Source organism: Neovison vison, chromosome 13 (assembly GCF_020171115.1).
Source record: "Neovison vison isolate M4711 chromosome 13, ASM_NN_V1, whole genome shotgun sequence".
In the NCBI taxonomy this organism is placed as follows: domain Eukaryota; kingdom Metazoa; phylum Chordata; class Mammalia; order Carnivora; family Mustelidae; genus Neogale; species Neogale vison.
The window spans coordinates 132922257-132948031 of NC_058103.1; the positions used below are offsets into that span (position 1 = coordinate 132922257).

The 25775-nt window shown below is 40.4% G+C and overlaps 1 protein-coding gene across 6 annotated transcripts in view; it reads right to left on the bottom strand.

Annotated features, from left to right (window-relative positions):
* Positions 1–1487: 1487 nt before the first annotated feature.
* The window catches only part of TJP1 (tight junction protein 1), a 248609-nt gene continuing 224321 nt past the window's right edge, over positions 1488–25775 (bottom strand). For 2 of the 6 annotated variants that reach the window (XM_044230308.1, XM_044230312.1), the window contains 12 exons: positions 25217–25427; positions 24801–24901; positions 21176–21526; positions 20601–20840; positions 19079–19951; positions 18824–18921; positions 16733–16960; positions 11891–12066; positions 9231–9708; positions 7589–7806; positions 5448–5591; positions 1488–3023 (listed from right to left, as the gene is read on the bottom strand). In XM_044230308.1, coding sequence (XP_044086243.1) covers positions 2929–3023; positions 5448–5591; positions 7589–7806; positions 9231–9708; positions 11891–12066; positions 16733–16960; positions 18824–18921; positions 19079–19951; positions 20601–20840; positions 21176–21526; positions 24801–24901; positions 25217–25427 — 3213 coding nt within the window. In that variant the 3' untranslated portion in view covers positions 1488–2928. The remainder of the gene's footprint in view (positions 3024–5447; positions 5592–7588; positions 7807–9230; positions 9709–11890; positions 12067–16732; positions 16961–18823; positions 18922–19078; positions 19952–20600; positions 20841–21175; positions 21527–24800; positions 24902–25216; positions 25428–25775) is intronic. The other 4 variants (XM_044230309.1, XM_044230310.1, XM_044230314.1 and 1 more) reach the window with 4 other exon arrangements.

Here is a 25775-nt window from a genome sequence, read left to right on the forward strand (position 1 = left end):
CTTGAAACGGTGAGGAAACAATGCAACTTGCAAAAATGAAGAAGATCTGAACAGATACCTCACCAACAAATGCCTGGCAGGTAAATGAAATGATGCTCGGCGTCCTGAATCATCAGGGAGGCAGCCCGTTAGAATGTTCGGCTGACACGAGACTACCGAGCACGGCAAGTGCTGGCGAGGGCTGGGGGCCACCGGCCGCGGGATGTGGGACAGGATGGCAGTCCAGCAGGTGGGCTGGCAGTTTTTTAGAAAGTTGAACCTGTACTTCAATACGAGCCACAGGTCCCACTCCTAGGACCTTCAGTCAAGGGAAAGAATTGATGCTCACACAAGAACCTAATGCAAATGGTTGTAGCATTTCTATGTATTTTATTCATTATCTCCAAATCTGGAAACAACCCCCAAGTGCACCTGGGGCTGGAGAGAGAGACCGAGGCGTGCTCACTTGGCAGAGCAGGTGGGACACTGCTCTGTGGTAAGGAAGTACTACTAATAACTTGCAGCTTCGTAAATGAATCTCAAATGCTTTATACTGCGTGAAAGGGGGCACACTCACGGCTGCACACTACGGGATCCCATCACGGGATCCTCAAGGAGGAACTACAGGGATAGAAGAGAGATCATTGTGTGTTAGGGGCTGGACAAGTGTGGGGAGGGGAACAATGTTTCGGGGCACGATGAAACTGCTTATGTATTAATAGTAATGGTTATAAAACTACGTATGTCTGTCAAATCTGGAGAACGGGGCGCCTGGGTGGCTCAGTCATTGAGCATGTCTTCAACTCAGGTCATGATCTTGGGGTTCTGGGATCGAGCCCCATTGGGCTCCCTATTCAGTGGGAAGCCTGGTTCTCCCTCTCCCACTCACCCGTTTGTGTTCCCTCTCTTGCTGTCTGTGTCAATTAAATGAATTTTTAAAAAATCTTAAAAAAAAAAAAAATCCGGAGAACTATACAATAAAATGGATGCTTTTCCTGTACAGACATTTTAACCATGACAAAAAAGAGGAAGCAAACGAGACTGGATCTACATAGATATTCGCTTTCTAGCAACAACCTAAATGTCATTATGGAAATCACGACAGAACATTCATTGCCATTAAAAATCATTTTCTACCCCCAAATGTAACAACACAAGAAAATGCCCATATTGTTTTTGGACGAAAGCAGGAAATGGGAAACAAAACTATACACAAACTGGTCCTAAGGAACACGAATGCACACCTCACTATATGGATATTTACGACGCAGCGGGCACGCCACCGAGAATTCTACAGCCGGCCTCCTCCTCTTGCTGTGTCTCAAGGTTCCCGTGACCGGCGCTGCTCATCCACCAGAGCGCACTGGCCGCGGGTACACCCTGCAGACGCCCCACCAGCCCAGGGCAGCAGAAGGGACTAGGTGACAAGCAGCAGTGTGTGGGGTTTTAAACAGGATTCTAAAGCTGCACGAAGCTAGAAATAGTGGGCAAACAGACCAAACCAGCACTTTATTTTAAAAAGTTTTATTCTGCAGATTTAGAAATTTGAGATTTTTAATAACTGCAAAAGAAATTCAGTCACACCTAATGATTGATTAACAGAATGTAGTGGTGTATTATCTAAACAGAAATCGTGCTGATGTGCCATAATAAATTGTCTATTAGTAAAAAAATACACTTTCGGGCACAGCATGGTATCACAAATTACAGTCAGGGTACTTTGCAAGAATTTAATCAAACTAGAGAATTCTGAGTAACTGTATCTTTTAAATGCAGCATTTAAAAATGTAACAACTCTGTGCATTCTTTTTCTTAAAAAAATGACCTTGTATGTGTCATAGAAATGCTGCTTTATTGCTGCAGAGGTCAAAGTTCAAGGCTCGAGAGGTACAGGAGAGAAATACAAAGGTAGCCTTAAGAAACTCAGTTTTGTTTATGTATAAAAAAGGTAAAGTTTATAAAAGTTAATTTACAAACCAAGAACAAAAGTGGTATGCACGCATTATGTACAAGCATCCTTAAAACGTCAAAATTTTCAAATGCATAGCCAAAAGAACAGAAAACCACCACTGCCCCTTGGAGGGGAAAAAAAAATCCCCAAATCACACCATTATTTTCTTCTGGGTGATTATACATTTCTGAAACCACCAAATCCACAATTTACTCAATCTTTTTCATGATACAGTATCCAGATGCGCACAAAAGCCATAAAAACTTAGTAATACACGGAAAGAATGATCTAAGAATTAAAAACATGAGGGTAAGGCATTCCTGCTGGTTAGTTTGTCTGTGGTGATATGGTTAATTTGTAGATCCAATGAGGCCACAGAACCAGTCTCACATGCTTTGGTGTCCTTCCCTAAAAAAAATGTGTTTTCATATACAATAAGTAATTATCTTCACTTGACTCCCTACCCCCCATCCCCCCCAAAAGCTATAAATTCCCCTTGCTGTACATTTCTGTTAAATTCACTACACTGGTTTATATGGTCCAGTACGTTTTTTAAATGTGTGCACATTACCTCATGCATAATAAAATAAAATGTGTATGCCAGGCCACGGCCATAATAAAATTTGAAACAGTGTACTTTGGAAAGAATAGAACTCAAATGCACCCCATTTACTGGCTGGTATTTTAACGGAAATCAGTAGATGAAGTAAGCAGTGACCATAAAAAAGTACAAAAACCATTACAAAGCAAACCATCTCTGACCGTGCGGCCAGTGCTGCTGGCTTTCCCTCCACAAACACGCAGAGCGCATCACGTTCTCAGACCGCAGCGCAGGCGCGTGCTCACTCATCTTCATCTGTTCAAATAAAATGCTTAATACTAACAAAATGCGGTATCAATTCTAAGAAAAGTATAATACTTGATAGAATGTTTCCATTTAGATTTAGTAAGTTTAACCCAGTTTCACATTATTTAATCAAGTTCCTATATTTTAAGAATTAGAAGTGGTCAATCAGGACAGAAACACAGTTTGCTCCAACAAGGTAATTTGGATCTCCAGGAAGACACTTGTTTTGCCAGGTTTTAGGATCACCTAGGAGAGAAAAAGAAGTTTCTGTGATTTGCAGTTGGCGAGACCACTAGCCAGGATGCTGTGCAGTCACGGGCAAACACGAAGACACACTCAGATCTAGTCTCTCCTATTGCTTCAGCATGTGCACCTGTATCAAGACTCTAGGTGCTGCACTTCAATGGGGACCCACGGGAATCTAAGGACTCAGAGCTGTTTCAGATTTCTCTTTTACTGTGTTTCCAAGCTCATGCCTTTTCAAACAGTGAACAGAAGCTGGGGCGATCATGTATGCCTGCGGTAGTTCCAGTGCCCGGGTCCACATGATTATTAACAGCACTTCTGAAAGCTGAGGCAAAAATGATATGCTCACCATGTGAACTGAGTAGGAGAATATTATTTCTCATACTCAACTACGGACCAACATATGAATGCCTGAAAGTTCTGCAGAATACAGTCCCCTTTACAAAAAAATTTAAAAAAATTAAAAAAAAAAATCAGCTGAGTCTGGACCGAGAGTTTCTCAGCCTCAATGTTAGCTGTACAACAAAATCATTCACGTAGTTCTGAAAACTCACCAACTGCTGAATCTGAATCGGGGCTTGGGAATCCGAATTTAACAAGCTCTTGGTGATTTGAGATCTGCAGCTAGAGCTAAGAAACCCCAGAGAGTGGACACCAAGTCCGAAGAAGGCTGGGATGACTATATGGCATCCATGATAAGTGATGCTGAAAGCTGCTGACTTTGCCTTCCTTCTGCACCCCCGCGGGACGATGTCTGGGGATGTTTTTGCTTGTCACAACTGACATCTAGTGAGTAGAGGCAAGGATGCTGCTAAACATCCCACAGTGCACAGGATAATTACAACAAAGCATTATTATCTGGCCATAATGTCAACAGTGCTAAGGGTGACAGACCCTGCCTACACCGAAAGAGTCTCTGAGTCATGATGGGCTCAGTTTAAAACAGAGTGATTAAACAGAAGCGAAATCACTTCACAAATATACAGCGGCTTATGCTGTACTGCAAATAACAAGCGTCTTTAGGCAAAGAAGTAGAGCTATGACAACTCTTTACAAGTAAATAAAAAATCTTAACTTTAGGCTCCAGTTTCTTTCCAATATACAAACTTTTGCTGGGATTAAGTCAGTCATCATCAAAATCTACCCTTGACTTTTTGAACAGAAACTTAGAGGAACAAAACATTCTAAAATCATACAGGATTATACAGAAGTACATTTCTGCTCTAGGTGAATGTACTCAAATTTAACACAGGAAAAAGTTGTTTCAATCCAACAAAACAACTTATGTTCTGTGGCATAAGATACAGAACAAATAGAGAAATCATTTATGGTTCGTATAATATCTGGGGGAAAAAAATCACTATAAAACAAGTAACTGCAACAGTTACTTTAAAGCTTCTCATCCTAATTTGTTTAGAAACGATCAGAGCTCATGCTACAACCTGAGTTTCAGAATATGTTTAAAATGCAGTTTCATTAATATTAACTCAAACTAGGCTAATAAAATGCTTTTCCACTAGTGGAGTCCCTGAGGAAATAGCTCTACTATCTAGTGTGTTAAAGTTAATTTATTAGCTTTCTCCAGAAAATGGTCTACTTGTAGATATCAGGAAATAAATATTTATAATACAATTTTTAATCTTGGGTAGTAATAGAATATGTTCCTGTAATCCTTGTATCCTAAAGCTCTATTTCATATTAAAACTGTATAACACTCACCTGGTTTACTAAAAATTCAGAAACAAAATTTTAAATTCTTATTTTTCTATACGAGGCTCAATTAAAGTGATCTATACAAAAAATATAGAATGTTTCAACTGGTAACTGATGTAGTCACCCAAGGAAGTGAGAAATATGAAAATGCAATGGAAGCTTTGAAGCTATGATCTTAAGAGCAAAAAGCCATTTAAAAGTAGTGTGTTTAATAGAAGAATTTAGAGTTTTACACTGAGAAACCATGGCCGAGTATGACAACAGTGGAAGGTACTTTTTGTCTTTCAAGTTTCTCTGGTGTATATACTTTGTAGGCTGAGAAATTAAAGAATGGTAACCAAAACTAGAAATTACTATATAAAGGAATCCAATCATTTTAGTAAGAAGATAAAAGCACCTATATATGTAGGGCAGTAATAGTTCTCCCACTGCATCTTAATAATTTTAACAGAACAAGTAATTTCCTTGAACACCAAGAAAGAGTCAACCTCTGGCCAAATCATCAATGTTTAAAAGGAAGAAACTTCTGTACCTTTCCACATTCATTTATGCATGCACCACAAAGAAATGTTAAAACACTGGTGATGCCTACAAGGCCACAGGAACGGAGGTAGAGATTTGCTCACGAACAGCATGGGTAGCTCCAACAGCCCAGGGATTAATCAATGACAGTACCCAAAGCCCCCAAAGGACAGAGTGAAGACAGCATACCCGACGAGGAGTCGGATGATTTTAGAGCAAAAGACCAACCGTCAGGGGTCATGGACGCACAGTGTGGTAAGCGCAGCTCCACAGGCTTCAGGAACTTGAGGCCATGGGGCCCACACATCACTAAGGGGCTCAGCAGTGTCTCACCTGCAGTCAGGGAGGGGGTGAGGGTGAGAGGTTAGATGGCCGTCTTCCTTCTAGACCACAATTCTCCTCACGCCCCCTTCTAATGACATGCTTTAAAGCCAAATGCAGTTAATTCTCTACAGACACAGTGACCAAGAAAAAGAAATGACAAATGTGTAATCCAGAATTTTCTAGTAGCCACTTTAAATATAAAACAGATGAAATAAATTTTAATATTTATTTATATTATCCAACACATTATTATTTCAACATGTAATCAATATAGTGAATTTCTGCATTTCAGTGTGTTATTTTTACACTTTCCAGCACATTTCAATGCATAACAGCCACAGGTAATTTAAGAAACAAAACAGAAGAACACAGGGGAAGGGAAGGAAAAATAAGATCAAAGCAGAGAGAGGCAAACCGTAAGAGATTCTAACTATAGAAACAAACTGAGGGTTGAGATGGAGGGGAGGCAGGTGGAGATAGGCTAGATGGGGGATGCACATTAAGGATGACACTTGGGTTGTGATAAACACTGGGTGTTACATGTAAGTGACGAGTCACTCAATTCTACTCCTGTACCACTGCACTATATGTTAACTAACTTGAATTTAAATAAAATCTTGAAGGAAAAAAAGTGAAAAACTAGATAGAAAAAAAAATTATTACATGAAAACTTCTTGCAAAAAAATTAATCGGGGAATCAATTTTATGACAAAGTAGAGAATAAGCACATAATAGGAACTCTGCCCCAGCTTAGTAGTGTTATAGTCATTTTTATGATTTTTAAAATAATCTGTCATTTCCTTTCCATCTTTCACAACAAAGATCATGCTAGCCCATTAGGACTGCATTTCAAAACTGCTTATGTCTATCAACTCTCCTTTTTAAGTTTTCAGTGAAATAGTATTTTATTTTATATCTTTTGTTTTCAATGAAATTTTTAACCAAGGATGTAAAATTAAAAAAAATCAAAAACCCCAAATGTAGCTACAGGTTGCTGGTGGCAACTACATTATATCATGAGGTTTTTGTAAGATATGTTTAAATGTACTTTTTACAAAAGCTACGTATAGGGCACTTGGGTGGCTCAGCTGGTTAAGCATCTACCTTTGGCTCGGGTCATGATTCTGGGAACGAGCCCCACGCTGGGCTCCCTGATCCGAGAGGAGCCTGTTTCTCCCTCTCCCTGCCACTCCCCCTGCTTGCATGTGCTTTCTGTCAAATAAATAAAATCTTAAAAAAAAAAAAAAAGTTACTTACATCTGGTGTTTTAAATGTATTTGCTATAGACCTGGTTTAAACGATTCATGCGGGGCCCACATATGTTAGTATTCCACAAAATGTACGAAACTGAGCTAAAGTGACGTATTTAATTAAGGAAGTAAAGCAACTGCTACGAGATTCCAAAAGAAGTCATCACATAGTTCATCACATCGTCTTTGACAGATCCAGAAAGATTATGAAGAATAACAGCTTTCCTAGATTCCTTCAAGTTCAGAAACACACAAGGTAATACTCAATAGGGATACGTTGTTTACTCTGCTGAGTTTTACCGGGATCAGGGGTGGGAGATGAGCACCTGCCCTAAGACACTTCTATTCTACAATCAGGTGACAGGCATGGAGCAAAGCCTTTCTGAGCGGGTGTTACTTAGACCCATCTCCAGAGACGCAAGGGGTGAATGGCTCAAAGACAGATTTGGTGAGGTCTGCTAAGACCACACAGCAGACAGGTGGAGGAATGCCCAAAGGCCTGTCAACTGTCAACACTGTCACTTTCACACTGAAAGTAAAGCCCACCATGTGGAAAGTCTAGTGTGCTCACAATGCCAGTCCAGGGCACGCTCATTTGTGCTCATTTGAGGGGCCTTCCCTGTGGGAAGAACATACTGGGGTTGGCAAAGTAGAAAAGGGGTCCAGATTATGCTCTCAACTGAGCACTACAAGCTTTGAAGAGCACAGAAGGCAACTTTAATTATTAAAACTACACAGAAAAATAAACACACTTACCTTTCTCCTTATCTAAAGGTGGGAGGATGCTGTTGTCTCGGCAGACCTTGAAATAGATTTCCTGCTCAATTCCCTCAGGAATGGCTCCTTGTGGGATAATTATACTAACGCCAGTTTCTATGGAACTCAACACCCCGCCATTGCTGTTAAACACGCCTCGCGCTGTGGCCACCACAGTATGACCATCCTCATCTTCATCTTCTTCCACAGCTGAAGGGCTGAGAGTTCAGTAACATCAATGAGTAAACCCCCAACAATACACAGGCGTTCCCACTAGGACTCTAACAGGTGGTTTCATTTTATTTCTCCATATAATCAAGAAGGTAAGCTTTCAGTGACATGTTTTTACTCACAGGAATAATAAATCCTATTCCTCCCGGAGAAATCAATTTCACGTTTGAAGATAACTAATCAATTTCCCTCATTACTAATTTTTGCAAGCAGAATGTACAAGGTCCAACCATCTTACTTGCCTAACTGCTATAGTTCATTGGATTTAAGAAATACATTTTAACAACCACGAAATTCATGTTTTAAAATTGGCAGTCATGGTTTAATTGGCAGCACTTTTTCTCCTTCTTAGTGATACACAGACAATGGTGCATTTATTTCACAACTGAGGGCATCTGAGACCTGGTAAGTACTCATTAGGTTCTCCACCTCCCTGGGAGTCAGTGCCATGAGGTAATACTTTGGTGTGGGTACCCCTCAAAGCACCCATGAAAAAAAAAACACCACCACAATATATTCACTTAGTACATAAAGAATACCAAAGATCGAGGGGATGTGGTATCATTGACTGCTTCAAGAATGTAGGCTATCATGACTTCTTGAAGTAAAATTTTAAGTTCACAACCTGAAGGTGAGCAGAAAGATGGAATGACACAGTAAGTGTGTGAAGGGAAGTTGTAGCTTCACTCCCGCACAACCAGAACATCGGGGTCAATGCTGGTGTGTATGAGGGAAGAACAGGCTTCCCATCCCCCACTAAGGGAAAGGTTCACAAAGAGAAGAAGGCAACACATTTCCATGAGCATTCTTGCTCTCTGGAAGCAGAATGAAGGTGGCCCTCCTGGCCGCAGGTTCTGCCTGCCAGTGCTTCTATTTCAGTGGGTGGCCTGACAATGTAAGTGGTTTTGGGAGGCTAAGACTGAGATGAAAAAGAGCGGACAGGAACACAAATGCTTATGTTTTTGAGATACCCTCACCAGACCAAGGTTAGAAGTTATGGAAAGCTATGGTTGGTTGAGTAAGGGCTCTGAGGTCAGACGACCAGGGACTGCCAAATGTAGGCCCCCCTCACCCTAGCTGTGTGACTCTGCCTAAACCACAACGTCACTCATCCTCAGTTCTTGGTAAAACACAGATAATGACAACACCTACTGTCCATATGTGGTCGTTAGCTGCATTACTTTATTAACATTATCTTGTACCTCTTGCAGGACTTTTCACCTAATAGCATTCATTGCAATAACACTTTGGTTTAAATAAATATGTTAAATAAAAACATTAAATAATAACGTTGGCTTAACAATAACATTCGGTTTAAAATTGAAATTAAAATATTCATTTTAAGTCCCAAATCACAAAAACTACATGCACACTCACATTAGACAAATCATAAGACAAAGAAAACTCTTACCTCACAGGAATAGCTTTAGGCACTGTGCTGATATTGTTCATTTGATACTTAGGCTTATCCGCATGGATGGAGAAAGTTTCAACCCCACTGTCAAACTCAGGAGGCTGAGCTGCACCATGTGGTTTCACAAGAGTTTGGGGAGAAGCGGGAGCTTTTGAAGACAAGTCAGGTTTCTGTGCTGTTTCACTTGGCAGCAGATTGTGGTTGAATTTAGGACTTTCAAACTTGCGCTCAAATGGGCGGGCAGAACTTGTATATGGTTTTGGTGTGAATCGATTATATGCTGGAGCGACCGTTTTCTGAGTCTGTTCAGCTCCATTAACTGGAGCTTTATCTGGGAAACTTTTCTGGGGATAGAAAGTAGATTGAACAGTGTCTTCTCGGTTTGGTGGTCTGAAAGTTGCTGGCTTATTCTGAGATGGAGGTGGTTCTGGTTTGGACACTAAAGAATTCTGAAAATCCAGTGACACTGAACTACCTGAAAAAATAAACATATATAAACGTTTTTAAAACTTTTTAACAGCCCATCTGGTGTCTCTCCCATTTTAACTTGTCTTGGTACTAGCGTCGAGGCCCTGGTCAGGGACCCCACCGCTAGAAGATGGTTCTTGAGCCTTGGTGGCTGTGTGTGACATTGAGTGACCAGGAGCAGGATGGACACATTGTGGTGCTTTAGCGTGTCCTGCTGCCCTGGAGGTAGGGTCATGCTACTAGGAGTCCAGGCTTCCAAAAACAGGTGGCTAAGTTGTCCCCTCTCCAACATCCGTAACAAAATAGAAACAGAAGGACAATACAGCTATATTAAAAAAAAAAAACAAAAAACAGCACTATAAAATTCATCTAACTAAAGTCAAAAGGAAAGCCAAAGAACGAGAGATGCTATTTACAACCTGTATAATTATATGGAATTAGGATCTAAAACCTTTGAAGAACTCCTATACACCCACAAGAAGATTCTACCAAAGAGAAGATGGGCAAAGCTCTGCAGAGGCAACAACAGAAGTGAAGGTCAGAACGCTGGGTTACAGGATACTCAACCTCACTACTAGGAAAGTGCAAACCAAAATAAACCCCAAATACCATTTCACGCCCATTAGAATGGCAACATTTCACTTTGGTAATGCCAAGAGTTGGCAAAGATGTGGAAGAGGAATTTCCATGTATGGCTGGCGGCAGTATAAAGTACTATCAACTGAATTCTAGCAATTCACTCAGAAAAAAAATAACATCAATGCTATACAGTCTTTCAGAAAAAAGAGAAAAAGGGGAACATGTCCTCAGCTCTCTTTTATGAAACTAGCACAACAATGACGGCAAAACCAGACAGGGACACATCATTAAAAAGTAATAAACCCGAATTCCTTGTGAACACAGCAGTGTATTTTACTACATTAACAGAACAAAGAAGAAAAAAGTTATGATCATCTTAAGGCATGTGACCAGATGCTTTCAGCAAACCACAAAGGAGTAATAGAAGGGAACATCCAAAACATAATAAAGGGTAGCTCTGAGAAACCACAAAAAACCAATAGCTAATGGGTTAAGGGAGAAATATTAAATAAATATTAAATAAAATATTAAATCTTTTTCTCCCTAAGATGGGGAAGCAAAGATGTCTGCTCTCATCACTTCTACTCAACATTTTACTTGAGGTCCTTGCCAGCACGAAAAGGCAAGAAAAAGAAATAAAAGGTGTTAAGAATTGGAAGGAATTAAAACTTCATCAGCAGATATGAGTGTGGAAAGAAAATCCTAATATGGGGTAATGTCAGTCTACCACTACAACCAGCTCATCTGGTTGAAGACTTGGCCTAGAATTTGATTCCTACATAAATAATTGAGAAATGTCTACAGTAGAAAAAGGCAATAGAAGAATGATAAACCATGGTATATTCTTAGGGTAAAAGAGAAAACCCTTTTTTTGGAAAGGGCCAAATAAGACCAGGGGCATTTGGAGGTGAAGTCAGCAGTCCCCTTTCAGGGAGTCTGATGGAAGCAAAGAGACACAGACACTTTGAGGAGGCAGCAAGAACAAAGCAAGGTGCTCTGAACAACAGAGTAGTGAGCTGCACAAACCTGAGGGCAGAGGGAAAGGAAAAGATGAAGCAAGCAGGAATGCGGGAGAGGAGCCGCACCACTGGCCCAGGGAGAGAGACAGCATGGGGTAACGGGAAATAGTTACTGCACAGAGACCTGTGAAGGAGAATGCGGGCAAAAACGCAGGGCTGCTGCTGTTAAAATGAACCAGCTGGAGCTGCTGGCCACCTTGCTGGGATTCTGCCACAGTACCTAACTATAAGGTGCTGAGGGACACATGTTATGTGGAATTTTATAGCTTTCCTATAATATCCATGTGTGAAGAAGGAACATGATTTTTACAAGCCACCAAACATTTAGATTTAGACATACTGGCAAACAAATACTATTTCCAGAAATTGAGCTGTGCTAGTAAAGGAGATTAAAATCTATTTAGCTTATCTGATACGATGGTCATAGTCCTAAAAACTGGAGATACACTTTTATTTACCAAAACCCTTAGTTTTCATTGTTCCCAGGCTAAAGGTTTTAAGCATATACATTTTAATGAAAAAACCTTCAAGAACTTGATTTTGTAAGTGTTACTCTATTACAGCAGTAATGCCAACTTTTGAACTTCCTACCTTCACCATGTGTCCCCTTGGCATGCGTGTGGAGGGCGAGAGAGGAGCTGGTACTGGGCTGAGCAGGCTGGGTGTACTGGGAGGGCAATGGGGGAGGAGGAGGTGTGGCCTGGACCGGCTCATAGCGCTTCTCACCAAATGATCTATCCATGCCGTCAGCTTCAGGAGATTTTCCCCTGTAAGGAAACGAAGACAATGCCAACATATGAAAATGGATTTACATTTACAAAACAAGTTCTCATTCCCCTAAGTATCCCTGAGTTTAAAAAACAAAAGTCTAGAAACTTCACAATTTATTCTTAGGAATATAAATGGTTAACTCCACCCAAATATACAAACAAATTCAACCATTTATCAGCACGAGAAATGTAAGACAGCACAGATACTCCAAGAATATTAGTAAAACATCCAGAAGATGGCAACCAAAAGGCAGATGAAATTTTGGGTATACTTGTAATTTTGTGTCACTTATAAAAACCAGTAATGGCTGAGAGGTTTGAGAAGGTCTTCCAAATATTCTGAAAAACATTTATTGGCCCAAATCTTCCTTAGATTCATTTCTGATTTTGTATCTAAGGTACAAAAAGCCCTGGCTGCTGGCATGCTCAGAGCACCACAAAAAATGGTTTTTCAGACCAGAGATTGGCACATTTTTTTTATCATAAAGGGCTAGACAGTAAATGTTTTTGGCTTTTGGGGCCATATAGGCTCTTGCACAATTACTCAAACTCTGCACCAAAGCAGCCTTAATATGCAAATTAAATGGGTGTGGTTGTGTTCCAGTGACACTAAAAACACTGGACATCTCTCACGTGGCAATTGCCCTTAATTTACTAGATCCATTTTTCATTCCAACAACTGCTGGAGTAGCAGACATTGTTTGACTTTACAAAGCTCATTTAAGTCAAATTGTGCCAGGTGTGCTTATTTTTTCAGATCGCCAATTGTTAATATGTAACACATAAAATTCAAAAACACAAGAAATCTTAAAAATAGACCCATAATTACAACACTGCCATCTAAACCTTTGCAAAGAGCCAAAGCTGCACTGGCTTTATGTGCACAAATAAAACAGGCATTTGGAGAACGTATTTTCACAGAAAATTTCATTGACGAAGACTAGTCTTGTGATTATCTTTAAAATGACGCTGTTACGTTGCTTTCAGGCTCTTACGCAAAGCACTTGAAGACTTTAAAATCTGAGAGTGCACATAATGCCAGTGACGCAGTGAGGGACACCTTATGTAACAGCCTCACATTAATGCCAGTCTTACCACTTGACGCTCCTTTTCAAGTAGTCATAGCTAGCGTAAGAGCCAAGAAATCTAGGTGGCGGCAAAGCAAGCGCAATAGAAAAACGAAAGGAAACGGTCAATCTAACTAAGTACATTTGCAGCAAATGGAACTCAAATGTCATTTTAAAATAGCAACCAAAAAAATACACATCCACCGTTTCAGAAGAATGTGATCTATAAAAAAAGTCAACACTAACTCTCATGTAAGCTAGAAAAATCACCCGTAATTACAATCCAGTAACGGACCCTGCCCGCCCTCCATGTTTTCACTGCACAGCTAGTGAGGAGCAAAGGTGCCTGAGCTCTACTTCTCTTCTACCTCTGCCGTTTGCTTCACTTGCTGGGGGTGAGTAAAGAAGCGAGCTAAATAGGAGGACAGTAGGAATGAGCAGCAGGCTCTGAATAAGAATGAAATGCTCCACTGAAAGAAGAGGGCCAGGCAAAAGAGATCCTTGAAGTGGACAGAAGCAGCGCTCCAGCACACCGGCTGCTGGGGTCCCCAGAAGGGTAACCAGGAGCTGGTGAGCGGAAACAGGCCCGCTGTGAAGCACAGCCGGCTAACGCTCCTTCCTAGCAAGCCCTAACGCGTCACCAGCCCCAGAGCTGGGTCCTGGGATGGGTGGAGCCCACTGCGAAAGCGGCCATGCTTGAATCTCACAGCTTCTCTCACAGGCACACAGAAACCACCTAACAGCAATCTTACTTAGTTCTTAAAAAGCTGAAAATTGCTAACATTTATTTTGAGACCTGGAAGTCTCACAGTAAGTGTTCTCTTCAGAGAGACAGATTCTAGTGCCAGTAAAATTCCTCCTTGCCCTGAAGAAGCAGACTGAGTTTCTAGGCGGGGACAGGTGCACATCCGCAAAGGGATATTGCTCTTCCAGCCCCGTGGTGGGATCCTGGAAACTCCTCACCACCTGTGAAGACGAACAGCTGGGCCACTATTTCCAAATCACCCCAGTTCCAGCCCACCTCTCTAGAATTAGAAGCCAGGCAATAACTACCTGCTTTGTGGGCGTCTGTCCTACACTAACAGACTTCACCACTCTCTCCCACCATGTTTGAGGTGTGTTTTTAAGTGAAATGTAAGCACATATTATCCAGAAGAAGATACCTTTGCTATTTCTATATTTTACTTTAGAAAATAAAGGCCTGCAGGCAGTGTCCTCGTGACAAAAAACAGTAAATGGTTTTGAAATACAAGACAAAAAGGGTCACATATTTTAAATTACTTCCTTGTTGAAGTTGTCTTAATTGGGCACAAGCATACAACAGCACTAGAAGAGGGAGATGCAGGAACACCTCCTCTCCCAGTCATCCTTTCTTATTCCTTGTTCCCGTTCTCAGGGCTCTACCCACCAGATACCCACATGGGGAAACACAGCACAACTACGAAGAGTTTTCACTTTATGACAGCCACAAAAGAAGGAAATGTAAACTAGTGTCCATCTTAAGTCACGCTTTGCCGCTCCCAGAACACTCACAACAGGAAACAATAAAAGCAAACACTCAAGAGTCCTGGGCCTATTCACAAAGACAGATGTTATCTCTTTCTGTCAAAGGCATGTATCCTTGAGAAATCTCTGACCAGCTAAGACTTGTTCCTCCTAGAGCTGCATTAATGGAAAAGGGGGAAGCTGGCGCAGCTAGTACACTGTGCCCTGTACTGCTGAATCCCCACCCACCAAACACTAGGCAGTGTTCTAGACCCTGTCGGAAAGTTATACATCACAAATATCTCACTAAGCCTTCTTTGTAGAAAACCCAATTAGCGCAAAACCAAAAATGCTTCATCAGTTGATTCTCTGAAAAGACTTTTTATGTACTTTTTAGACCTAAATGTATTCTTTCAAGGCTATATTCTGTTTTTTACCAAGTACAAAAATAAAATTAAAAAAATAAAATAAAATCTCTCTCCTTACACTACACCCTTGGACCTGCTTCTAACAATGAATGTGGGGCGCCTGGGTGGCTCAGTCGGTTGAGCGTCTGTCTGCCTTTGGCTCATGTCATCATCTCAGGGTCCTTGGTATCATGCACCCCCGGGCTGGGCTCCTTGCTCAGTGAGGAGATGGCTTCTCCCTCTGCCTCTGCCCCTCCCCCATGCTCATGCTCTCTGTCTCAAATAAAATCTAAAAAAAAAAAGGAAGAAGAAGAATGAATGCATTTAACTAAATAAACGTGAGCTCACTAAGGCTTGCTGTCTGAGTCTGGACGCGTTCTGCAGATGTACCGGGCACCTCTCCAGTGTTGCATTAGGAGAGGTTCACAACACTGGACACTGTGTGCATTTAACAACGCCCACTGCAGCACTCAAAGTCTGCCTCTGTAGTTCTCACAAACAGCTTTCTTCTCTAGACAAAGATTAAAATGGATGACAGTGGAAAAAAGGTTTTTAAAACTTTACCTCAAATGATGTCTAAGAACAGAGTGATAATTAAAATCAGGTTTTTTTAATATTAGAGATTTTAAAGCTTATTCTAAAAAAATTTCCACTCAGTTGTAAATTAACAGTTAAATCCACATAATCCCAAGCATCTAATTCACTAAATATCTGGGTGCTTTGGAGCTTAGATACAAGAATGATTTGTGATGGCTTTTTGATGTGTCAACTTGGGTAGGCCAAACTCCAACCCCCATCATTTGCTCAAACACTAATGTAGGGGCTACTGTGACAGGGTTTTATAGATATAATGCCTCTAGTCAGTTGAGTTCACTGGGAGATCTGCATGGACCCTTTAAAAGAGAACTTGGGCCTTCCCTGAACTCAGAGATTCCCAAACAGTTCTATATCTGCTCTTCCTGTTCTGTGAACTCACAACTCCCTTATCAGCAGGGTCCTATAATGGTGTGAACGAGTTCCTTATAATGAATCTGCATCTGTTTCTCATTCTTACGGGTTTGTTTTGCTGAAGTATGAACCCACCTGAGTCTATGTGAGTTTATATATCCCTCCCTCAGTGAGAATACAATACCAACAAAAACCCCAAGAAAGCAAGCATCAACAAGATCACCAACAGACAAGTCAACAAAAAGGGGAACAGAACAAGGAAAAGATGACTAGAAGTCAAGAAACTTAGGTGCTAGGTCCTAGCTCTACCCCGTCATGTCAAGTCACTGGACCTCTGTTTCCTTATGCATAAAACTGGACCAGAAATCTTACCTTGGGGAAAAAAAAAAAAAGAACTCTACTGCCCTCCCTTCAAATAATGTTGCCCCCTGCCATGCTATTTTCTTATTTAAAAAGCAAAAACAGAAAAGAGGGAAAAGAATCAGCATTAAGTGTGTTGCACAGAGGGGAGACTTATGATTCACCTGAAACCCAGGGTCTTCAGTTTACTCCCTTACCTAAAAACACTGATTGTGCACGCGTACATCCTAGAGCTAGAAACTATGGACAGTGCTAAATGACTAGAGCTGATAGAAATCATGTATTATGGTCTTAACTTCCAAATACATTGAATTTCACATGATTAATTCTACCCTATGCAACTAAGCCTTTATGTCTCTTATTTTTAAAAGGCGAGTCTTAGGTGAAATAGCTTACTTTGAAGAGTAATTAGAAAAATTTGGTTGATTCTGAGAATGAATTGGCTTGGCAGGCTCTGAGAGATGGCTAGCAGGAATGTGTGTAGGAGGCTTGTTTTCAAAACTTCTTCGGTCAAAGTATGAGAGCTGTTTTCGATAATATTCTTCATCCTCCTCAGGATCATAATGATTAGACCGAACAATATCTTCAGGTGGCTTCATCTGAGGTTTTTGAGGTTCTGGGATCCTAACAATGAATGACAAATGGAACAACTTTTTAGATGATAATTTTACAGAGAAAATGGAATATATAGATATTTTATCTTGACCTTTCAATGCTATGATTATTCAAGGATCGAGCTGAGCAGTCCAATAGTCAAAATGGGCATTTCAAATACTCAGAAGGCAGCCCTCTTCTGGCTCCTGGAGCCTTTAACACGATCCAATAAGCTTGATAATGATCTGGTTAGAGCCTCACGGAAGGTTAGAAGCAGTTAATTGGAAAGAGAAAAGGGAACATACAACTCAGTGGAGAACTTCCCAAAGTACTTACACCAATTTTAGCAACAAGTAGTAACTGAGAGAATTCAAGAACTTTAATCCAGGATCGATAAATGATTCTCATATAAGGAAATGGCTCTATATAGTCCAAAGTTCTAGAGGGCACAGGAAGTAGTGGGGAAGAAATTAAGCTGTTCAGCAAATTAAGAGAGGTCTTCTTCAATTTACGATGGGATTATATCCTGATAAATCCAGAGGAAGGTGAAAATACTATTCAGCCAAAAATGTACTGAATATACCTAATTTACCAAATAAAAACCACAGCTTAGCCTAGCCTACCTTGAATGTGTTCAGAACACATACTTTAGCCTACAGTTGGGCAAAATCATCTAATGCCAAGCGTATTTTATAATAAAGTGGTATTTCATGTAATTTATTGAATACTAGACTGAAAATGAAAAACAGAATGGTTGTATGGCTACAGAATGGTTTTAAGTGTGCTAGGCATCTAACCCCCTGATCGTGTGGCTGACTGGGAGCTGCCCCTGTGCAGCATCAGCAGAGAGTACTGTAGCTCATATGGGGGGGGGGAAGCAAAATTCAAAAAGTACAGTTTCTACTGAATGCATATTGCTTTCATGCCAATGTAAAGTTGAACAATCATTAAGTCACATCACTGGAAGTTGGGGACTGTCTGTACATTGTTATGTATGCTCTGCTTCGTGAATTTTAGAAACTTTGCCTCAAAAATAGATAAATAGGTTTCACACCAAAAAAGGGGCTAAGCTTTCAGTAATTACAAGTTTATTTTGTGAAACAACTCCTTCGCTAATGATACCGGCTAAAGGAGACCCCCCAGTAGTTTACATTATCATGAAAAGCACTAGACATCAATAAGAGGAAAATCTGTATGTTAGATAGTAGTTCCTCTTTAACACAAGAGGAAGTGTAAGCAAATTTAAACACAGGAGTTAGGCAGAAAAACTAGTCAAACCCAGTCTGTCACTTACTTGCAGTGTGACAAGACCCCTGCTGAGAGGGCTGTGGGCCAGGTTTCTCTCCTGGCTCCACCAAGTCCCATAAGCTACTCAACCTCTCTCAGCTCCAGTGCCCCTCTTTCAAATGGAATAAAGGACCATCCACCCACACAGCACTGAAGTGTTTAGAATGGCAAGCATATGGCGCATATGGCACGGGCTCACTAAATGATTAATTTTTGTTACTTTAGCCAAACTGAGTCTGTTTCTTTACCCCTAAAAGCCTAAAAGAGATTGCATGTCTAAAAACACAAACCAAAGAATGTAATACAAATATGAAGGGCTTTAACATTTTTATTTTAATCGCTTGCTAGAAAAATATCCTTTTGAAAGACTTGATTACTAAAGGCGTAACAAAGATCTGTTACAGAAGACATAATCGAGACCTTCATTTTTCTTTCTAGGGCCACTCTCTTAGTTAAAAAGGCTGGTAGTTTTCATCTAAGGACAAACAAGGTCCTTTCCCTTTTCCTTCCTCTCCTCTACTTACATAGTAAAGAGGCTTCCTCACTGACTGGAAGGGTCAGACTCCAGGTCAGTTCCATGCCATGAACACCACAGAGCATACCCACCTGTACAGTGTTTTGTCGTGTTCACTGAACTGATTCTGAGGAGTGGCTTTAGGACCAATGATGGGAGCACCTGAGGGTTTAGATGCTACCTCTGGAGGCTGCAAAACAGAACACAAACAAAATTACCCAGGAACAGGTAATTTAAAAAGAGGCTTCATTTAAGCAGGGGAGGGAAAGCTAGGAAGCATTGTGAACCGCTCCTTCACTGAGGGTGCCCGTGCATCCCAGGCAGGAAAGGCATGGTTACATGCTTACCTTAAAACCAGCGGTGTGGTTTTCATCCTTCTTGCTCTCCAATGATGCAGATCTTTTGTTTTCAAACATTTTAACTCTAGTGAGCACAGACTGGGGTTTCATTGCTGGATCTTCCTCCTCTTCATTCAGAGTTGGGGGTGGAGGCAGTGGTTTGGTGTTTGAAGGCAGAACTTCTGGCTTGTGTTGAGACGCAGGTATTAGAGGAGGGACAACTGCAGCACCATGGAGAGGCTCATAGTGGCCTGCTTTAGAGGTAAATCCTTGTGATGGTACTTGCTCGTAACTTCGTGGGTATTGGTCAAAATACTGTTTGGGTTCAGGCGCCTTCGGGCCTGCTGAAGAATAGGACTGTGCTTCGGGTCTGTATCTGTTATGCATGTCATACCCGGGAGTTGGCTGCTCTTCATGTCGTAGGGTGGAGGTTCTGGGTGGCTGGTCAAAGCGTGGTCGGCTATCATAGGGCAGAGAGGCTGGCTCTTCAAAACGTGGGTAATAGCCTCGTTCTGAGGACTCTTCAGGATGCTGTCTGGAGTCAGGGTCCCGAGGGTGCTGATTATCAAAAGAAGGCCGAGGCTGGTAGGGCTGTTTGTCATCATAATAGGACCACTGCTCTTCATATGAAGGAATGCGCTCTTCGTAGCGGAGACGATGGTCATAGTTTCGAGAAAACTGGTCTGTGTAGCTTGACGAGTCATATCTGTATGTGGGCTGCTCGAGGTCTCTGTTGGCTTGTTTCTCTACATATGGGGGTTGGGATTCATAGCTCAGATTAGGCTCCTTGTCTGGCCTCTGCCCTGCGTGACCAACAGCTGGCTGTTTCAAAACATGATTCTGTCTCATCATTTCCTCAGGATAGGGATCTTTTCTATACACCTGTATAAAATATTCATGTGTAAGTACAAAGGCTTGTTTTCAATTCTCACCTACTTTAATAGACAAAAATAGAATTTAGTATGTGAAAATGGCATGTTCTACCATTTATTACCAAGACAAGAAAGAGATTAGTGAGAAAGCTAGTTTAAGTGAAAGCTCAAAATTTATAATGCAGGTAGGGGGGCTTTTATGTTTTAGCATTTTCTAAATGAAAAGGGAGTTAAAGATAATTAATTATTAAATTTAGCAGAAAATTAATAAACTGAACTGATTCCACTTGATCTGGACACCGAAAATAAAAATCATAAAGAAATCTTATGGACACCAGAATTTACAAAACACAAAAATGCTTATGATGAGTCACAACTAGTATTATAAGGAATTCTGGAAAATACTAAAAGCCAAAAAATGAAAATAATAAAAACATTAAGCACAAATCCCAATTAAAAAGCCTATTTTCAAATTATCAATATACCACCAAAAGCCATGCAAACTATAAAACTGAAATGATTCGTACTGATTCGAAAGCACTATGGAGTGTAAGCCCACAGTAAAAAAGCAAAAAGAACACTTAAAGGGCAAAGCAAAAATGATCGTGTGCTAGACTGATGGAGAGCGACAAATGAGGGCAACACTGCAGCACAGGTACCTTTGCTGGATCTACATGCGACGGCAATGATGGCTCTTGATCTCTTAGCATTATGTGAGCTGCCTCAGTGCTTGGTGTTCTTAAAGAATCAGCTTGTGGTGAGTAAGAGGTGGAAGGAGCTGGGATGGGCCCCTCCAGTCTGACATTAGTTAAAGTGACATTATGGTTAACAGCAGAGGTTGATGATGCTGGGTTTGTTTCAGGCGAAAGGTAAGGGACTGGAGATGAGGCTTCTGCTTTCTGTGAAGTGTTTAAAATATTTTAAATATAGTGTTTTTGTTTACTGCTAACTTCCCACTTCCATTTATAGGGGTTGGCAGACATACATTTTAAGTGTGCTGAATAACAAAGCTATGACCTCACGTCCTCAATGGAAAAAAAAAAAAAAATCAGTATACTGCTGTGTAAGACGAACACACAAAGCTTAGAATTAAGTCCTTGGTATTCTCAAATCGAAATTAAAGATTAATTCTTAATCTGAAGAAAGGACAAAATATATTCTTCAACTCAATCACCACATTCTAAAATTTAATAATGCACCTCTAACTACAAAACGTTGAATGCTTGCTGCTTACCTGTTGAGAGGCTGTTTTAAATCCAGGGGAGTCTATTCTATGAATTGGTTGTGGCTGCGCTTGTGGTGAATAAGGAGGATATGTTTGGTTTTCATGATGCATCCCAGAGGAGTCCTCTCTTACAGGCTCAGAGGACCGTGTAATGGCAGACTCCGGTGGAGTCCCAACCTCATCATTAAGAGTTTCATCTAGTTCTTGATCAGTGTAGGCCCCGCCTTCTGTATCTGTGTCTTCATAGTCAGAAGTGTGTCTACTGTCCGTGCTATACATTGAGTATTCACTACCTGGGGCTGACAGGTAGGACAGACGATCATCATGCAAATCAAGGTCATCACTTGTAGCACCATCCGCCTGGGTCAAATAAAAGTAAATTAAAAATTTTATTCAGTAGTTCTTTAAGAGATGGCCTTTATTTTACAAGGGAGATTGAAAAGGATATTTTTCTTCAGAGAAATCACATCTATTTCTTGAAACTTCTGGCGAGGAAAGGTCAAGAAGATTGTACAAGCACACATGCAGACACACAGAGCATCCCTTGAGATCTGAAGGTCTTGGAAGAATGAAATTTTGGCTGCTTAGCCACGACAAAGCTGGACTCTGAGGCTCAGTCCCAGAGATCAATGAAGGAACCCTGACACCACTCAGGTTTACAAAACCTAATCAGTGTATCAGCCCAAAGCAAGGTGAAGAGGGAGAATGTTACCAAACCAAGCTCACATAAACAACAACACACTGACAGAACAGCGCATTTAAGAGTAACTATGAAAATAAATGCCACAGTTCAAGTTGAGTAAGAGCTTACATATATTTTTATAAATACATATAAGTATATATATAAAGAAAACAACTTTTTAAAAAGTTGGTATTTGGCCCTCAAGTTTTTGTAAAACAAAATGGAAAAGCATCATCACCTAAGTGCCAGTTGCCTCAATAAATTAAGAATTAACTGTCTTTACTATTTTTCACAGATGTATCCAATGGATGGTGAGGGAGAAATGCAATTGTTTCTCTTTCATAAGTAATTAAGAGCTGAGTTGGTTTTTATTAGTCTACATTATCTTCTGAGTAGACCAGAAAGAAAATGAGAAGCATCTGAGGGAAAGGAATCTAAAGAACTGCAACAACAGGCTGCCATTAGATACCAGTTTGAAACCAGTACCTGGATTAATCAGAACAGTCCCTGAAGATCTTGCCTGGACATTGTGCCCAGCTGGGCACGAGAGCTGAAGGATCTAGAATCCAGAATTCAGACAATCTTCCTTCCATTTTAAGCATAGACTGAAGGACAAACAAGGCTTGAGCCGCCTGAATGGAACATTCCACACAGTCCTATGCTTGGCTCTCTTAAGAGCCTTATCCTGAGTGCTGCCCTCCTGATAAGAATAAATGAAATCTTTGAGGAAAATAAAAAGGAAGAGGAAAAAAAAAAAGACTAGGGGATGTGAGGTGTCCCAGGGTCTCTGGTTTTCAACAGAGGACCTGCTGAGCTCAGGGAGTGAGAATTCCAGGGCTCTGCTCTAAGTTACAGCAGAGTCTCTCCCACTGAAATCTCAAGGACTTCTCAACTCTATAATGGCTGCTGCAGAAGAGAGGTCTTTTTGCTATCTACTTTAACTTCTAACGCACCAGGGCTCTGGAAGACTATTACCCAGCAGGCAGCCAGGGAAATATTTAAGTCCTTGGGGAAGAATTAACTTGGAATTCACCAATCCACCTAGCTTCTGCAGTGGTATGAAATGCCAAGTGAGCAAGAACCACGGATTGCTCTGAACCAAGAAATGACCTATGCCTACATGTTAAGAAAGTCTCAGGATGACTTTTCTTGGTTTAGTTGGGAACACGTTAAGACTGTGTCAGATCTTGCAAAAAAGAACTCTTTCCAGCAATTAGAACAGAGAAGTTCGCTCAGGCAAGTCAATGTGAAATGAAGTGGTTTTGGTTTAAGAATCTATTATGATAAATTATACTTGAATAGAAGGGGCAGATCTACCAAGCTTGATTTAAATTTTAAAAACCTATTCTGATTTCCAAAATGCATCAATCTATTCTAATAACAAATGATCTGTTTTTCCTCATGTAAGTTAGGGGAGTTAGACCTGTATTTTAAAATCCAAGCAAAGACAGGAAGCGCACAATAGTATCATGAAAAGAAATCATAGAAAATTAAGATTTGTGGATTAAAAAAAAAAACCCTCAGATAGGCAGATAGCATACTTTGTGCATTTATAAACTAATTTCATTTCGGGAATCACCAAGGCAAGCTATTAACCATTCTACCTGAGAAAGGCTGCTAACAGAATTGTGTTTTTACAGATTAGTATGGAGAGGACTACAATTCTTTATATCAAAAATTAAAAATAGTGTGTTTCTGTAAAGTGATGCAGTGGGGTTTTTTTTTTTCCACCTCAATTTGTCTGTCAAGTGTCCCGGCTGATATGCCAGTTATTCAAAATGGTCTGATCTCCTATGATAGTCCATCCCCTAAAGTGGTACTGATGAGAAAAACCACGATTCTGACACATCAATACAGGTGGGAACAGCAGACCAAACACGACCTCTAGATGTAAACATTTTCACATCCCTTCTCACAAAGGTCGTGCTTTCTGGACAAAGGGCACAGTGGTCCCAAGCATGCAGCATGCACTGCTAGAGCACCTGTAGCCAGAGCCAGGCAGAGGAAAGTAGGGGCCGTGCAGGGGCCAAACACAACCAAAACCAAGCCAACAACAAAATACTAAAACAAAACGAAACAAAACAAAACAAGAGATATTCTCAATCTTTTCTAGCAACCAAAACATATTAATACTGTACTGAAGGTAAAATATAATAAAATAAAAGTTTCTTTCAGCTGTATCAACTTGCCCAACAAAATGAACAGACCTTTCCCATCAAGACTGCTATAAAACCAGAAAGACTGATAACAGAAAGTAGTTACTTTAAAGCTGGCCATTTAAATGTACATAAAAATAAAAATTTATATCTAAAAAGGATGTATTGCTCTGTTCATTATCTCCTAGTATGTTGTAACAATATGAACAGGTACTAAGCGCAAAAAAAAAATCCCTAAACAAAGCAAAAAAATTGGTTCTTTACTTAAAACTTCCCAAAGCCTACCAGCCTATGCTGGTAGATACAGTGCTGCCCCTCACTATGCTGCTGGCCCCTTACAGGGGAGATATGGCTACAGTTTTTCCCACCCATTACTTGCCTTTTTCTTCCAGACCAAGTCCTGAATCTCATGTGCAGAGGACAGTACTTTGGCAAACATGGACCCAGCCCACTCAACTCTCCTCGCTTTCAGAGGAGAAAACTAAAGCCAGGTTCTAAGTTATTTCTCAGAGCCAAAGTTTGGACAGAGCCAAAACTCTTGCTCTTTTAGTTAGCATTTGAGAATTCTTGGAGAGAGGCCACGGAAGCGGTAATTCAAAGGTGGGGAAATTTCAGAACCTTTTACTATCAAAAACAGGTTTCATGACCCCCACATACAAATTATAAAAAGTTAAAAGCAAACTCTCCCCAAATTACTCTAATATACTGATCTCAACAGAAAACAGTGGTAACTCAAAGGCATCCCTGATTAGTCATATCATCTACTGTAAGGGCTAAGGAACAGGAAGTTTCTTACCTTTCCTTCAGAAACCCATACCAACTGGTTCTGTTGTTGCTGAATTGCTTCTTTCAGTGCACCATACCAACCATCATTCATTGAATTCAAGTTAATTGTAGCTGAAAATAAATTAACAACATTGTTTTACAGTTAGAACTCTGTAAAAAGCCAGAATTCATTCAACCCTAAATGCATCAGCTTAATCATCATCCCTTAGTTATTTGAAGGATAATGGTTGAGGACACACACCTTTGAAATTTCTCTTTTGGCATGGTACATGTTCTTTGCCTCAAACAGCAGCTGTTAATGTAACAGGAAGCTTTCCAAGGTAAAGGTTATATATATCACTTATAGCATTTGAACAACTCAGTACTTTTGTCTACATATTGTTGCCTAGACATTTTAAACTACATGAAGGCCTTTAATCTACTCACTTGTAAAAAGATGGTGATTATTTTTACGAAGTTTATGAGACCGTTCATATAACTTCCTGGCACTTTTCCGAGATTCTGGACATAACCTCATCCTCATTGTTTTCACACCCTGCTTAGAATCAGGGTTAAGGAATACGACAATGGGATACCACTGGGCATAATTCAGACGATCAACTGCATTTGGTGTTACATCTAATAAAGCATGTTTGTCCTGGAGGCACACATACACACAAAAAGTAAACAAGGACACAAGACAGAGTTAATTAAGAATCTTCACCTTCAAAAAAAAGTCACAGGCTAAAATACATTCCAGTGGTAATGGACATTTAATTGGGCTCCAAAATGTCTCAAGAGTACATGTTAGGAAAAACGGTAATCAGAATTCAATACAATTTCTTGCCCAATTAAAAAAACAAAAAAACGCAAAACAAAAAAAAAAACCTTCACGCTCACTTTAAGATAGCCCAGATACTTGCAAGTTTACAGTATTATCTGTGTTCTGTAAAGTGAAAGAGAGTATACAAATTTAATGTTCCTGACATGATCTTATAAAGTAACT